At 41.4% G+C, this 17,465-nt stretch overlaps 1 protein-coding gene across 1 annotated transcript in view; it reads left to right on the top strand.

Moving 5' to 3' along the window:
- Positions 1-17,192, top strand: part of LOC135478986 (CD40 ligand-like) — a 40,881-nt gene extending 23,689 nt beyond the window's left edge. The window contains exons 3-4 of the mRNA XM_064758677.1: positions 12,470-12,565; positions 13,662-17,192. Of these exons, the coding sequence (XP_064614747.1) occupies positions 12,470-12,565; positions 13,662-14,086 (521 nt within the window). The 3' untranslated portion in view covers positions 14,087-17,192. The remainder of the gene's footprint in view (positions 1-12,469; positions 12,566-13,661) is intronic.
- The last annotated feature ends 273 nt before the right edge of the window (positions 17,193-17,465 follow it).

Here is a 17,465-nt window from a genome sequence, read left to right as displayed (position 1 = left end):
TTATAACTCCCACTTTCCCAAGATCTCTTTCTGCATGAAATATTAAATGTCTTTCTTCCTTTGGTTTGCTTCTCGTTGAGGAAGCCCCAAAGAATGTGTGGGCCGATTCACTTTTGGTGTTCATGAACTTGTTGTGTCTTCAAAACAGGATAATGGTGTTTTTCTGTGTTTTTGTTTTTAGCGGAATATATTTATTTCTGTACCATACATTGAAGTCGTTGTTACGTTGGTGTTGGAATATACAGGCCATTGTTACCGCTAGAAGATGAAATATTGATGTGATTTACCAGTGCGTCCGTAGACGTGTTGAAATACCACCAGCTAATGGATCAATTTCCGCAGTTCGGAGAAAAAATAGCCCCATCTATCTATTTCTACATGACTTCCCACGAGACAGGAAGGGACAGGTCTGGGTAATGACCAGATCCTGCCAAGGCTTCTTCGGCCTCGCTAAGAAGGCGCCGTCATCAGACGGCTGTCGGTCGCTAAAAGTTATTTCACCGTTTCTAGACCAGCCCTAGGGTATTACTGTCTTAAACAAGACACCTTGGTGGTATCCCATTGCTCTGTGGCTGGTCAGCTTATTCTCCGTGCCCCGGTACTTCACTTCCATTAACGGTATTTACCGCTAGCAGCACTCAGCCTTAATGCCAGGCACAGCCCGCGAGCCACAGACTGTACATCCTGTTCTAATTGCTGTACAAATCGCCGGGGGAGAAAAAGACGAACATTTGCTAGGTAACACGATGTAATGTGCTGTGTTCTTGGCGTTAAGAAAACACCGGTGTTAGCTGGTTGAGCTGACAGTTTGCGTTTGGGCTTAATACCCCTGAGCCGACTAAATCCTATACAGACTCTCAAAGTCATTGGCAGAAATTATGCAGCCAAAACCGTCGCGACAGACTACAGGAGTAAACCCTGCTCCTTCAGAGTGTGGCGTCTGTTTTGCAACATGGCGTCGGAATTAGTTCTCATGGCAGAAGTGTTTATAAAACCAGTCATGTTAATCACAAACCTACTCGAGGCATTAGGTAACTCGACGAATATCTTAAGAACAGAGTGTGTGTGCTGTGATTTATAAGGATAAATATGTTAGACACGCGTAGTGATATGTTTGCGGGACACACACCGCATGTTAATTCGCTTTCCATGAACTATTTCCTCCAGATGGGTTTCAGAGTGAATGTAAACTGCGTACCGTTGACTGTCTAACGCACATTTCAAAAACTTTGTGTAATTCATCTGATCCGGTTTAATACAGTACGTGAAACTTGACAGGAAATCGGTTCCTGACTTCGTGTAAACTGCACTGCGCATGCACACCTGCCTTGTGATTGGGCAGACAAACAGTTATGACACTGACTAAACATAGAGCCTGGCAGATGTACTGCGCCGACAAATTACCTATCTTGAGAAATCGATGTATAAATCAGGGTAAGTCCTTTTTAGGCCATTTATATAACCAGTTACCTGCAGGGTTGCCGGAAGTGGGTAGTGGTCGAGCGACTATGGTACTGACCTTTCTATCGCAAGGATTCAAACCCAGACGTGGATATGACTTTTTTTTTATATAGATTTTCCTGCTCCAACTGAGGGTGGAATGTTGATGACAATAAGGCCGTTTGGCCACACTGGCAATCTAATCTTCGTGGAATACGAGTTGATTCCCACTAGTACGGTTTATATATGTGCACGTTAGGAAAAGTTCGTTAGTAACTTACCAAAGGTCGAGGGTTTTCCCAGGGCATTCCGGTTTCGTCCACCCACAAAAACTGACCGTCACTGCACAAGTGAAAGTACTGCATTAAACAAGAACCACAAAAGTATATAAGTATAGGATTGTCTCACCTTCCGAGGTGCTGGGTACAAGTCATACAGTAGCACTACAATAATTTACACAAGAGCCTCCAGCTATAAAACCTTTTAACGACATTTGCTTTTTTAAACATCAAACCCAACATTTTGAGTAGTTTTAGACCAGTGACGTATGATAATTTGCAACTTTATCATCATTGCATTTTAGACCAAATTCTACTTAAGCCATTATGCTAGGGGTGTATACGTTGCTACTTTCTAAGCATGTACATGGGCAGCTAGAATAAAACTGTAACTGAGGTAAATTGACAAGTTGTCGGATTTCACAGGTCATAGGTGTGACTATTTGCAAGCATCACACTGTCGCCACTGCTCTGGTTTTACTCTCTGTGCTGTATTTCTTTTAGTTTGTGAAACGCGATTGTGCATTTTCAGCTGTTCGGCTTTGTAACAATAGCGCATTGGTGTAAAGAACAGACATTGATGTCTGTGACCGCCGAGCAGACAAAACAATCGGAACTGTGTCTCACGATCAGATCGATTTGCTAGGGTTATATCTGTCTAAGGGGTAAGAGATTGTGCCTAGATTTGGTGAGCGGCACAGTAATCGTTTACAGACTAACGCCTAAACTCCGTCGATCATGCCTTTTACCGGCCCGGATAGCACAGTTGGTAGAGCGTCCGCTTCGGGACCGGTAGATCCAGGATCAATCCTTGATCGAGTCACACCTAAGACTTTAAAAGAGGAAGTTGTGGATAGTGCAACGACTGGTTGACCCGTATCAGTATAATGGCTCGGGCGGGGTGGTTTACTTGCCTTCGGTAAGTCGTCTCAGTGAAGCAGGACTAGATAAAAGAGCGGTGGAAATCCGTCCTGTAACAAGGAGGCACATTACACGTACATGCACCCTAATGATTCGTTCATCGTCATATGACTGAAAAATTGTTGAGTTCTACGGTAAACCCCAGGCCCTCACTCACTCACTCGAACATGCCTTTGAACCTGTGTGATACAGTGAAGTTATACACAAATTTTGCAGCGCGAACATTTTAATACACTTTGGCGCGCAAATCAGAATTCTGATCACTCGGGCATGATCCAACACCAACTCTTTAACAACACGTTCTACTGGAGCAAAATCGGGTGGATTTGTCTTCCAGAACAAAAACCTGAGCCCGAATCCGAACACGCAGTTTAGACATTAGTCCCGTCTACAGTTAACACCCGTTAAGAACCCTTCGGCGAATTGGTCTGGATCACGCGAGACGGAAAGCACCATGGGGATCAGTCTACCCGATGTACTCAATGATAAATCAGATGTGGGGACTAGCCGTAGTCTGTTAGCCACTGATTTATTGGGAGTTTCCATGCAGACCAAAATGGCACAGTTTTTCAATCTACTGAAACCGGTAAACTTGCGATTGGCGAATGGGAGGTATACTAAGAGGGACGAAGAGGAACATGGGTCTTATTCTTTATGATGTCTCCAACTTATTAATGACAAAGTATATATGCGTTTTTTGGAGATTTTTGTGGTGCTTCGATGGGAAGCCATTTGGATATTATTTTGAAACCTGATTTCAGACCAATTTATAAACCTTTTTTCTCCCTTGGTCAAAAGAACGTCAAAAATTTGCCCATGTAAAAGTATATATATGGTAACTAAAAACAGCGAATTCTATACATCGGTTTCTCACATGGGAAAGTGTTTCTTTCGTCTGTGTATGAATTTGATGCTTTTTCTCAGATCGAGAAGTTCCGTACACTTCTCTTTTCACCACATAGACCGGACGTTTCAAGGCGCAGTGTTTATTGATGGTATCTGAGCGATATCTTTCAGTAGGCCTTGCATGCCCGCAGATCGACGGCTCCACTTTCTCAATACTTCAGCAGCCTGTATTCCCCTGAATGAACTCATTTTTTATGGACGAGTTGCTGTATAAGTGGAAAGTGTACCCTTAGCATGGTCCCTGCGAGGAAGATGGATTATCAAGGAAGGAAATTTCCTGTATGGAATATTAACAGACTGTTTCGGAATGGCGCTGTAGCTCCCCGCAATAATCGATGAGAGGCTACGGTCTAGAAAAACACCATTATCCAACAGCTAGATATGTTAGTCAAATAATGACGATGCCCCGGCCATAGCCACCCAATCTTCCCCCGAGGTGGTCGCCGATCCACCGACCCCAGTCTCTGGCAAATGCGTCTATTTACCAATCTGGTGCCTGCTATTGTCTTCGGTTGCCCACAAAGTGAGGGCTGATGACCAGACTACGAGTCCATCCATATTCTAACCTCCCTTATTCGTCTGCCCCGGAATCGGTCTGTCTGGCGGACCGCATCATCACTCATTGGCGGTCATTTTCTTCTCGTTTCTACAATGTTGCCCACACAGTTGCCAACTTTCATGAGGATAACGTCTAAGCTATTGGATTCTTTCAGCCATTTGTTACTTGTCATTTGCTGTTATGACTCTTATTCTCGGCCAGTGGCGTCATATTCTGTAATTTAGGAAAGCAAAAAAAAACATCTCTGTCGATGCCAAATTGTCCTGCTTGCTGGAAGCCGCCTACAGATCCATGATGGCGGGTACTTATTGTGGTTTTTATTTTTGTAGATTCAAAAAGAAAGGAAGCCGTATTCTTCTTTTTTTTTACATAGAAATTTCTGTATGGTTGTCGAAAGCGTCTTATGCTTGGTTGCATGGTAAGCAATCTGTTACATGAAGGCTTAAAACAGAACTTAAACCATGTTCTACGATTCATGAGTTATTTCAGTTTGCGACAGAGACATGAGTTAAAACCCTTATCGCGACTCACTCAGGGCACAGTTTTAAATTGTTGTAGACACGACGGAAAATATCGCGTGTCATCACGAGACTGGCATCTGTTAACCCCAGACAAAGGTAATGGTCTATCTCCGTGATTTAATTTAATTTAGAGGATGTGGTAAATATCGAATGAAACTGTCTCGACTGTGTAGGTAGGTAGTCCGTGAGTTGTTTAGAGGGAGTGAGGGTTGTGTGCAATTCCAGCTCTGCAACAGCCCCACCCGACCTGTTTACATGCTACTACTCAAATCAGGTCTGCCAAAACATATCCATGTACTAGCCTTGTTTTTTGGCAGCCGATTGAAAAAAATCTAGATTCAGTATTAGGCGCTCTGCTGAGCGCTAGGCGCAATATAGATGTCAGTAGCATGTGGACTGCTAGCGGTAGAGGAACCCAGCTTATCATGTTTTGATGTGGATCTTTCCAACTGAAGTGCAGAAAAGATAAGAAAAATGTAAAACTGCCAATTCAGTTCAGGAGTCAAATTTTTTAAGATTCATTTTTTTGAATGTCAGAAATTATGTATCATTACCCCGTGCAGTAACGGGCTGGATGAGACGTCTTCTTGCATGGACTTACGTATTTTTTCCACTACACTTCACGCACTAATTTGCTTCCTGATTTACAAGCCGGAAAAGAAATTTTGAAGTGCCCTCTTGGAGTTATTAGGCACGAGTGTGAGTGGCAGTATATATCTGTGCCAGGAACTGGAGTTGCACCGACTTCCCATGCAGCTGGAGGGAAAGATATGGACCGACAAATTACTAAGTGGTCCACTTTGGAACCCGTTTAATTTTGCTTCTTCATGTAGCTGCAAGAATGTGAACCTTACTTTCTCCTTTTGCACATGCGCGGTGTAAAATCTGCAAAAATTCAATATCGCTTTTTTGTTGTTAAAATGTGACATTTTGTGTTTACAAGTTTTTGGAATAGACGCTTAACAGCCAGGTCAATGAAGTGCAGGAGGCGAATTAAGTCATTAATAACTAATCTGTCTCAAGAAGAAACAGTGAATATTCATTCTCATCATAGATATTTAGAGAATATTCCATGAAGATCTCAGCCAGACGTCTTCATTAGAAGACGTCGCTGTGGTTTTGTCCTGGACTGAATGGAGATTCACAGCAGCAGGCCAATTAGTACAGCATCTTTCGGCTCCAGCAATGACGAGGACCCATTCAGCGTTAACGATGATGCCTGTCTTTGATGTCGCAAATACCTTTTTGTGATCAAGAGACATTATTGATTCCATCGTGGCTTTAGAGAAAAGGTCACGGGAAAACATTACCCGAGATAAGCACTCAAGAGTCAATTGTACACGGAAACTTTTGACCATGAACAAAAGCAGTTCTTTGATTTCCAAATGGATAAAAAGCCATGCAGGTGGATGGGAGAGTTAGATCTGAGGGCTCTGTTAGAAGTCTGCCATGCAACAATCTTTATCATGTCCAACAGATTCTTTGTTCCGAGGAGAAGTCCAACAGAATCGATTCCATGGCTTTCCGACGAGCAGGGGCTTGATAGTTGTGATCACACCGTGCCAGAATCACGGTGTCAGGGGTGAAGGGATATGAAGGGGATTTGTGGCTGGCGGAAACACTGTGTTTGTTTATAAACGTAACTGCTGGAACAACAAGATCTGTGGCAACGTCAACAACGACCGAACAAGAGGTTTATGTATCACACCAAACCTCTTGAGTGACAGACGAGACAGACCCTTGAGATCTAAACTGGATGATTTCGCCAGCGTTTTGAAGGGGCTTGATACTGTATAAGTGATATGATTTATTTATTTATTTGATTGGTGTTTCACGCTGTGCTCAAGGATAGTTCACTTATGTCTGTGCAGTGTAGGCCAGTATTAAGGTGGGAAGAAACCCAGCGGTGCTCGGGGGAAACCCACAGCGATCAGCGGGTTGATGGCAGATCTACCCACATATGGTGGATGAGGAAACCAGCACTGAACACACAGCGACCGCATTTACATGAACAGTTAGAATAAAGCCCAGACTGTTGTAAACTGACAAGAGGCCGTATTTCACCGGTTACGTATGACCATTTGCTAGCTATATCACTGTCGTCGCTGCTCTAGTTTTAGACCACCTCATGTGATATGCATAAATTAACAGTCGTTGCGTTAGAACTTTAGATATGACTTTTGGCATTGTTCTTGGTGGCTGACATTGGAATAAAAAAAAATCCGATGAGATGGGAGACAAAAATGAAGCGCGGCTATAAGGCATGTCTACATACTGAACGACACAAGGCTGAATGGATTGATTTCTAGTCATGCTTTCTGTTCTAATGTTTGATAACAAAGATTGTTTTGTCTGCATGGAAGAAGTCAACTTAAACCTTTCCTGCATTTACCCCTTCAACTTATTTCTGTTTCTTTAAACTAGTCGATAAAGTGTAAAGTTATCAGTACCCGACATTACCGACGGGCCGCCTCAGCCGTTTATCCTAAACTTGTCATGCGGCCAACAAAACTCGCTTGCGAAATATCCCTGTTGACTTGCACCGTTTCGGATAATGTTGACTGTATACAGTAAGCCGTGTCCACAGCGATATAGATGCCATTGTCCATGATTCAGTAAGGGTGTTTTTGTGCACAAGTGTGTCTATGTCATGCTGCATGGGGACACCATATCCATCAGCCAAAATATGAGCGTTGACGATTCTCTATATTGACTTATTTTTTGGGTGAGTGGGTGTGGGTGGGTGAGTGGGTGTGAGTGAGTGATGGGAGGTGAGGTATTGTATTTGTTGTCACACATATGTAATATGCGTGACTATTGTTATTTTGTTATATGTATTATCAGGTGTTCTAGCTAGTGATATTGGTGAAATACTCACACGAAAAGCTTAAGGCGTGGGCTATTTTTTTCGTGGATATTTGGAGCAGGCGCAAAGAATATTTTTTAACGTTTATTTTCCACATGCTGGTGAAATGACTTGTTAACGAGCACTAATTAACACAGGCAGAAAGACTCGGAATATGCCTAGAATTTCAGTCTCCTTTATACGTTTTGTCATTCTAACTGAGGCCTCATTTAAACGATACCAGCTTTTAAAAGGATGAACATATCAGGTTGTAGGCACAGCTTGTGGAAGACAGGGGCACCTGTTCAGCCTGGCAGTGTTTAGTTTACACGGATCACTCAGCACAGACAGATATAATGAAGTGCCAGGTACGGCACCAAACAGCCAACTGCAGGGGTAAGACGAAGTGGAGATAGCTGGGGTCAATAGGTCGATACCAACAAACCCAGATTATCATCAATATTTTGGGAACATTGCTAATGAGTTCACAGGCATCTCTAACAAGGGTCCTTATTTCTAGGTCATCAGTGTACGTTCTCATCACCTCAAATTAACGTTTGACATCGAATTAGAGATACGCATCTATATAGACCAATTAGCCAAATACAGGGACGATACTAAACGATAACAGGATACCAAACCGACGACCTCAAACTGACCCTAGCTAATAACATGTCGACTTACAGAACAGAGACCAATCTGATGCATTCTGGTGGTCACACTGGAAAAGATTTTGCAAAAATAAATAAATGTGTTATGTACACAGCGCTTTATTTCATCCTCTCGTTGCGTCCTGTTTGTTAAAAATTACGCGAAAGGTCAAAATGATGCTGTTAATTCAAGTTGTCGGGGTTTTTATGGGACCCATGCTGTTTTCTCTTATAAGCCATTGGTCTCTACCAATGTCCCATCCCTTAAAGTGTATCTGCTTGTACCCTCACCTTATGTCCATGTCTAACATTTGTCATAACACTTGTGCGGTTTCTTTCATGTTGAGTCTTTCTTTCTAGCACTGTACACGATTCAGTTTATTATAGACTTTGATTCATCGTGTACCTGATCCCCTCCATGTGAAATAACCTCTACCGATAAAAACATCACAGTAAACTGATTGCATTTCGCTTTCACCCACGCCAACCACTTGCATCGGTATGCACGAGGAACCGATCGCAATCCATCAACGTTATTGTCTGAAAGTCTTCGTAGCCAGTTACCTAACGTAGAATATTTATAGCTGATATACTCTAATGGCTGCAGACAGCCATTTATCGTCAGCTGGATCGATCTTTGCCGGTATAATTATCACAAGGCCATGCTTCCAGAAAACACTGTCCTGAAATAAACCGAAAGTGACTTTCAAAGTTTTGCGTTCTCACAGAATACCGAACATTAAACGTTGGGATGTGTAATTTATTCCACTGCCTGCGCTGAGTTTATTCCAGCAATGGGGCGACTGTGACTTAATCGATAGATAAAGGGCTGAATCAGGCGACCAGCTGATGGTATTCATTGGACCAAACGGCTGGTTCAATAGACTCAGCCCTCCAAGAAGCAGTCCATTATTGCTTGAGTCCATGGCTGGCTGGTGTCAGAAGTGGGATGGCCGGTAAACTTGATTGAACTAGTCTGTTTTCGGAACACTTACGCGCCGGGTTTATCCCTGAGCTCTTTCTATTGATACTAATTCAGACACCATCTGTCTGTGTTGTCTTTTGCAAATTTCTCCGTTTACTTGAATGATTGCCTCGTGCCTATAGCCCTGCCTCTACTCTTAATCCACAGGAGACGAGGACAGCGACCGCGAAACGACGCAATAGTAACTGTAGTGGGAGATAACATGGCCGAGTGACAATAATATAAAGCTTAGTCGTGATTTGCTGTCTTAAACGTCTTGGTAGTTATTAGATATAGAGACGATTTTCTGTATATCATCACTGTGGCTGCTATTAGTTATATTTGGTTGTTGTTTTGAAATCTCAGATAATTTTACAGGTACCGTAACACGAAGATAAGTATTAAAATAACAGTTTAGTGATTGTCATTCATTTTTCTTTCCACCTTAACATGTGTCACCTGTCGGAGCCATTGGACCATCGAACTTAAAATTCAAGTCATTTGACTCCACAGTTAAGTAGTTTATTATAGGCTCATACGAAGGAATTGGGTCGGCTCAGAGGCGAGTCGATTTTTTTATGTTTTTGAATTCCTGACTATAGGAGTCAGTTTACCCATGCTTTCCCCAATGCACGATGCTTTCCCCAATGCACGATGCTTTCCCCAATGCACGATGCTTTCCCCAATGCACGATGCTTTCCCCAATGCACCATGCTTTCCCCAATGCACCATGCTTTCCCCAATGCACCATGCTTTCCCCAATGCACCAGACTCAGCATATTGCCGTATTGGCCAGTAAATGATTTTGAATACGTCAACGACACACCATTTTTGCGCTACAAAACGAGACTGGTTTGGGTAAGGTGAGAGTTCCACATACAATGGCTGTTTCTGCCATATGCTAATATGTATACACTAAAAGATATCAACGTACTTGGTCCAAAGCAAAACGTCAAACACCGGTGTCTCAGAATATAGCATGACCTCAGACAGGAACTTTAAATTGCGCATGGAATATCGCGGTATAAGACAGATGTTTTTAATATCTAGCGTATAGAATTAGGCGCCTGAATCGGATTCGGCCCAGTTGCGTGTAATCGGTGCAGCATTAATGCATGACTCACTCGTGAATCAACTTGACATCATCAAAGATTGCTACCATGCACCTGACAAATTTTTGATCAAAGGATTAAACGATATTAAGTTATCTTGAATTTAAATTTTGCGAGAAGCCCAAATATTATGGAACGACGCGAAAGCTTTACACTGCTTTCAATATAATACTGATTTTGTTCAAAATATCCGCAAAAAGTTTAACGTTTGGGACAAATAGGTAAAATCCTGAGGTTGAAGGAATTCAACTGGATTAAAATCCCTGCGCTGTGGAATGGCGCGGGTCATGGTTTGATGAACCTTTGTACGGAAGCCTAAAAGGGTTTTATAACAAGTTTATTATAGACGGCATAAAGTATAAATATGAAAGAGTGTCGTTTAGATACTCGTATCTAACGCTTTCATCTTGTCTGTGAAAATTCTGTTAGCTACTAGTATCTCTCCGCTGTGGGTTTCTGGCGATGGGTTAAGCTTTATCGTGTAAGAGTCGGCTGGAAGAGAGAGTGGTTGTCTAGTCTTCAAGCTCGCAAGAGAACTTGGCTTTTCCCAGAGGCGCTTCTATTTCGAGGTAGACAAATTATCTGGCAGGAAAGGAAAGAAAGTGACGGGTAATTATTTCTGACAAGGCTGTTAGAGTAGCAAATAGACAAGAAGGTTTTAAGACTGGATGGTTACTTTCTGTTGGCTTGTAGTACGCACCAGTCGTAGGTAAAACAATATCTTTGTGTTAGCTTTGTTTACAGTGGTCTCTGGTAGCACATGCAGTACTAAGTCATGCCCTAGCGAAACCATTTGCCAGCTCATACACAAAAACAACAATCACTTGTGAGAATGTGTTGAAATTTGCCACTGCTGCTTGCCCCGAGTGGATGAGTGATGTCGCTGGGTATTGGAGTCAGCTCGCTGTATCTCACTGTAACGCAAATCCACACTGCAGCATTGCCTTTTTCTTTCCTTTTTTTTTGACCCGAGGTGCAAAAAGTTAGCCATGCTATAGCTGTAGTAAGAAGTATGGATGGAAAGACCAAAAGAGAGGCAGTCTAAAGGTGCCTACTTTGAGGAGGTGTCAAAACGATGCCCTGCCTCCATCCAGGCAGATGGTTTCAATCACTCGCTTCGTGTAGCAAAGGATCGACCGGGCCTAGTGTAAACAGTTGTGAAATAGTTCAGCGCATGTGCAATGGTGGCAAAATTTTCTGGTACTTCTTAGCTCTGTTGTGTCGGGTTTTGTGACTAAACTAAATACACGTTTGTAGGACATTAATGTTTACCGACGTTCGGGTCAAGGGCGCTTGCGTGTGTTTCGGTAATTACTTCCGGCCGATGGATTCGTGAATTAGTGCGTTTGTGTAATCTGTTAATCACTAGTTATTAATAAATATTAATAAATAGGCGTATGAGTTTCTGACTGTTGAAATACTCACTTTAGATGTGTATTTCGACATATAATTTCGATAAATTAATGAGTTAATTATTTATTTATTTATTTATTTGATTGGTGTTTTACGCCGTACTCAAGAATATTTCACTTATACGACGGCGGCCAGCATTATGGTGGGTGGAAACCGGGCACAGCCCAGGGGAAACCCACGACCATCCGCAGGTTGCTGCCAGACCTTCCCACTTACGGCCGGAGAGGAAGCCAGCATGAGCTGGACTTGAACTCACAGCGACCACATTGGCGAGAGGCTCCTGGGTCATTACGCTGCGCTAGCGCGCTAACCGACTGAGCCACGGAGGCCCCATGAGTTAAGTAAGAAGAGTAAGAAAATATTTACATTGGATTAAGACAAATTGGATTACACAAATTAAGGAATTGTCATGGGTGCAATAATAGCGAAAGATTATCATGTAGAATGTTGCTGACTTCTATGTACTATCAAACGGATCAGTAAAGAAATCAGATCATGATTCCTCTGTCCATTGAGGTTGCCGCCATTACGTAAGTAACATATTTTTCACAGTTGGGTACGTCAATGGAATGAAAACGAAAATGTATATGTTTGGATGCTGAATCAGTGTCTGGAATATGGTGGCTGTCTCCCGTTGTCATTTTCAGTTACATGAATAATTTAGTATTCGATGCATAGAAGTAGAAGGGTGATTTTTCCTGATTAAGATGCAGTAGACGGCCGGGATTATAGACAGAGTTTGTGGGTTATTCATGTTACGGTAGTTTCCCCTGTTTTTTGTGATTGTAAATACTCATTACTGTTTCCCGACAAGGCAGGACAATAGAATATTTGTCTGATGATTTGTCTTGTATTTTCAGGTAAAATTAATATCCATCGCGATTATGTTGAGAGTAAGACCAGTATAACGACATCGGCGCACCTTATGGGCCCCAGACACCGACTCATTGAAGGAGGTAAGTTCTATTAAATTCCCCATAACTGCTGAAGATGAAATTGTCCATATAGCTGTCAATGAAAAATTTGAAAGGCTCCGTAGTGAGATGTGAGGAGAAATGAGAACCACGTTGATAACGAGAATCTTGTTCATGGTTGTATTAAATACAGGTGTATAAGATGTGCTCCTGTAAAACGTTGTACTAAATACAGGTGTATGAGATGTGCACCTGTGAAACGTTGTATTAAATACAGGTGTATTAGATGTGCTTCTGTAAAACGTTGTATTAAATGCAGGTGTATTAGATTTGCACCTGTGAAACGTTGTATTAAATACAGGTGTATTAGATGTGCTCCTATGAAACGTTGTATTAAATACAGGTGTATTAGATTTGCTCTTGTGAAACGTATTAACACTCAGTCATTTCATTTTGGAATCAAACACTTAGCTATACACGACGTACGTGTGAATTTTGTTTTGCACTCTTGCTGTCAAAAGACAAAGAACAATCACCCAGATTTTATATGTGTACACACAAAAGAAATTATGAGCCCTAAATGCCATATTCCATCAGTTAGGTATCACCGTTCCGTGTATTTGTACATGTAACTTGAAGGTACCACACTAAAACATAATTAGGAAACGTCCGCACGAAAAGGCTCTAGGAAGAAAATTACCACCACGAGGTATATACCCAGCACAGGAAAATATCATCGAATTTAACACCTTTTGCGGGTCAGTGTAAAATACCAAGTAGGCCTACTATTTTCCTCGTTGCAGAACACACAAAGATTTCCGTTTGTCGTATTGGGGCCTGTGTGGCAGAAAGTCAGCACGCTAGCGCGGCGCAGTGCCACAGGAGCCTCTCACCAGTGCGGTCGCTATGAGTTCATGTCCAGCTCATGTTGACATCCTCTGGCCGCGCGTGGGAAGGTCTGCAAGCAACTTGCGGATGGTCGTTGGTTTTCTCTGGGCTCTGCCCGGTTTCCTTCCACATTAATGTTGGCCGCCGTCGTAAGCGAAGTATTCTTGAGTATGGCGAAAAACACCAATCAAATAAACATAATCTTTTCTTTACTTGATCTTTGATATACGTTTTTCTCTACAATTTTCAGTTGGGCGTCAGTTCGCCTTGTCGAACTGGACTGACGACGTCGGACTGGCGTTCCGGACACGGGACATGGTGTACCGCTACGGACGCCTGGTCGTGCCTACAGACGGCATGTATTACGTCTACAGCCAAGTGTCATTCCTGGAGCGTTTTGACGACGACCGTGCCAGGCGTCGCTCTCGTTCTAAGACCCTATCCCACTACCTGTACCGTTATAATATGATCTACCCCCGGGGTGGCGAGGAGATGCTCACCCAGAATTCCATCACAAAATGCTGTACGGAGAGCAAATCTTTTGGGGAGTATTCGAGTTATCTCGGGGCTGTCTTCCAACTAAGGGGCAACGACGAAATATATGTCAAAGTCTCAAATCTTTCCATTCTCTCCAAGGACCCAAAACTGAATTACTTTGGCTTGTTCCGCGTCTGAGGAAAACGAGACTGATTATAATAGCAAAACAAAAACACAACAACAACAACAACATCAACACTCATGGCACTAATGTCAACACCGCAGACAAATAATCACAAACAAATGCAGCATAATTTCCTCAAAATTTCAGAGCTCAATTTACGTCGACGACATGTATCAGTTCTTCTATTTCACATTTACAGATGTTGTGAATTTGATCCACTCTTCTTACCATTTCGTCATCGCTTCTAGATCATTGTAGTCTTCTTGTGATCATGTAAGTTACCATCGTTCTCGTGCAATCCTCTGAGATGTGAGGCGTTGCTATGTTGACAGGATCATATTTCTCCGCCATCTTGAACATTCTCTCGAGATCACTCGGTCTACAGATTCATCCTTACATTTTAATCCCTCACCAGAACGTGATCTGACACATGGTTACCATGGCAATCACCAGTAACGTCACCGTTCTCTGGGAACGCTTTCTGCATCCGAGGCACTCCCAGGACGTTTTCATGCTGAATAAAATGTTCGCCCCTGTATTACGATCTGAAGCTATATTTCATTGTTCAATGGTGCTTCAACATGGATTGATCATCATTATGTCGTGTAAGCTAATGCTTATGGAGTGGTTCTTGTAATAGTTTATTCAATTTTACGCACTCGTACATTTCTTAGCAGTGTGTGCATGCGTGTGTTTGTGGTGCGTGTTAGAAAAAGAACAGTTTGTAAGCCTGGTAGTAGAAAGCTCATGTTTGAATTTGAACCATTTGTACAAATTTTGTATTCTATGAGGAAGAATTAATGCGACGAAACTCTACATACCAACACATGTCAGCCTTTGACTGGCGGCCACGATAAGTGTATCAAGAATGGAAGGCCGGGTGGGCCTTCTGCATTTTGCGTTTGCTCTTGGTCAGGTTGTCTTTCAAGGCCAAAAATTGTTTTTGTTATCATCATGGTACCGGATATCATAATGTTTTTGACCAGAGTTTTTATGTTTCACTGGGGCTCGTCAAAAATGTTGTATAAATTGTTATTAGTAAAAAAAGACTTGTAAATATGATGTCTGTAAGCGACCATGTAACACTGTGTTCACAAATGTTATCGACATATACAGGACCCCAGTGTCTCTATAACACCTTCATGTTCAAGAAAAATTGAAAAGGCGCTTCAAATTATAATAGGCTTCCTTCTCCTCCCGTAAAAAAGTGGAAATGTTTTTATATTTGGTCGTTTAAGTATATTGAACAAAATGGTAAATAAATGAAAGACAAATGTTGCTATTAACGAAGAGCAATGCTGCTGTTCAAGAGAAATGATGCAATTGGTGAAGAGAAATGTTGGTACTGATGAAGACATTAAAGGAAAAGTCGAGGGAGGAGAAAACGCAGATTTTCATTGGTTGTAAAAAAGAAGTAAAGAAGAAACATCGCCGATTTGAAAGGAAAATGTAAGTGTTACTGAAGTAATGACATTGATGGTAATAAGGCAGTGCTTGGTATTTGCCAATAATGAGCCTGGCATTGATATATAACCTTTTTGCGAGCTTGATTAGTGTATGGTAAGAAATGAAGTTTACGATACTGTTGGCATCAAGCTTGGATATGTTCACATAATTTGTGACCGATTGTAGAAACCAGAATTGCTGTCAACCTTATACTGACTTTTTTTCTCATATTAATAACATGAAGTATACGGTTGTAGGCGTTGTATTTGCTTAATTGTGTTCAACTGGCCACTCCATTTTAGTAAACAGGCAGTTTTCACACATATTCATTGAGAGTTTTAAAAGTTAGAAGTGCTTGATGCTACCCCGTCCCTTATACATATTTATGCTTTGTTTTCTTCTAGAGTTGTATTGTGTGCATTTTGCTTTTTATGACCTCCTTTTTTGTACCTACTTCTTATGCCAATAATGTATAAATCCGCCTATGCGGCGTGCAAATTAAGGGGAATTTTGTAAATTTACTCGAATCCTATACTATTTTTAAATCCATTTAATTTTGTGAAATTATTTATTTGCGTTGAATTTCATTTATCCGCCTCTAGATTTTGAGTTTTAAATGAGTGTCGCACCGGTAATTTAAGAAGAAATCCTACTAATAGAAATTATAGAACTCGGTGAAAACATAGTTGATGTATTATCCTGCTTGCTTTGTTTACTAAGTACAATTATAAAAGTATCTCTGGTCAACTCTCCCCTCCCCCCCCCCGGTTATAATGATAAAGCATCAACCCCCGATCCCCCCCCCCCCCGGCTCCACCCTCCTTCTCTGTAAATCGCATAGTCCTGTCTTTTTTTCATTTATCTATATTTTATTTAATAACTAGAAATCCTGTTATTTTATTATTCAGTATAGATATGCCTGGTGGAGGAAACGCTATCTTATTATATAAAATGACTGAACTTCTGATTTATGAGAGAAGCAAAACAAATTTGTAAGGGCAGAAATTAGGGCAGTTAGTTATTTTGAATATCATTGTTCACAAAATCAATAGGTTTAAAGGTTTATTTGTGTAGACCTGTTGGCTAAACTGACTAGCTGAGTAATGTTTCCTAGTACATACCAAAATATATACAAAAACATGAACAGCTGATACCGTCACAATACTTCATGTATGACGTTTGTGTCAGGACTTGTATAAACTCGAATGGAAATTTTAGGCAAAATTTTTGGCTGTATATTTGCCCCAGACGCAAACCGGCACAGATTCTACAGAATGTATTTCTCTGTTGCTAACTGGAGATCGGCATATCGATTATCTGAACTCCCCAAACATTTGCAAAATGTTGACTAAAAGATTAGGCTTCATTGCATTTTGGTTCACGTGACGTGCAGCGTAACATTGTTTTTAAATCTTCTTTTTTTTGTAAAAAAATAAATTGTCGCTTTATGATTGTACATAAATGAGTCATAAATCAGTTTTCTCCATTTTGTCATCATACGTAAATATTGATGTGAAATCGTGCTTGTGGAAAAAAGTATGTTTTCAAAATTATTCTCGATGATCTTTTGTAAAAAAAAATGTGAATGTTAATGAGCGAAATTCAATTTCGCAATGTGATATTTTTGTATATTTCTGATAACATGTGATATCTCTCAGAAATAAAATTAAAAGATCGGTTAATCATGTGTTGTTGTAATGTTTTAGGCTTGTTCTTAATTCGAATCCGGCAGATGAACCCGTCCATGGTTACCGTTTTCAGTGCACGCGCGGCTTTGGCGACATTAAGTCGTCGACAAGGCTCGTGAGGACTTTTGAGAAGTCTAACTTTAAGTAAAAGGTCGTCAGAGTTACTTGGTTATTATTCCTTTACAAGCAGACGGTGTAAACAAAAATTCTCAGCTTTTGTCTTGGGGCGCGAAAAGGACTTCAACATGTTTGACCATAC

Source organism: Liolophura sinensis, chromosome 12 (assembly GCF_032854445.1).
Source record: "Liolophura sinensis isolate JHLJ2023 chromosome 12, CUHK_Ljap_v2, whole genome shotgun sequence".
Taxonomy (NCBI): Eukaryota; Metazoa; Mollusca; class Polyplacophora; order Chitonida; family Chitonidae; genus Liolophura; species Liolophura sinensis.
Note: the sequence above shows the minus strand (reverse complement) of the source record. Positions and strands in the feature narration are given on the sequence as shown.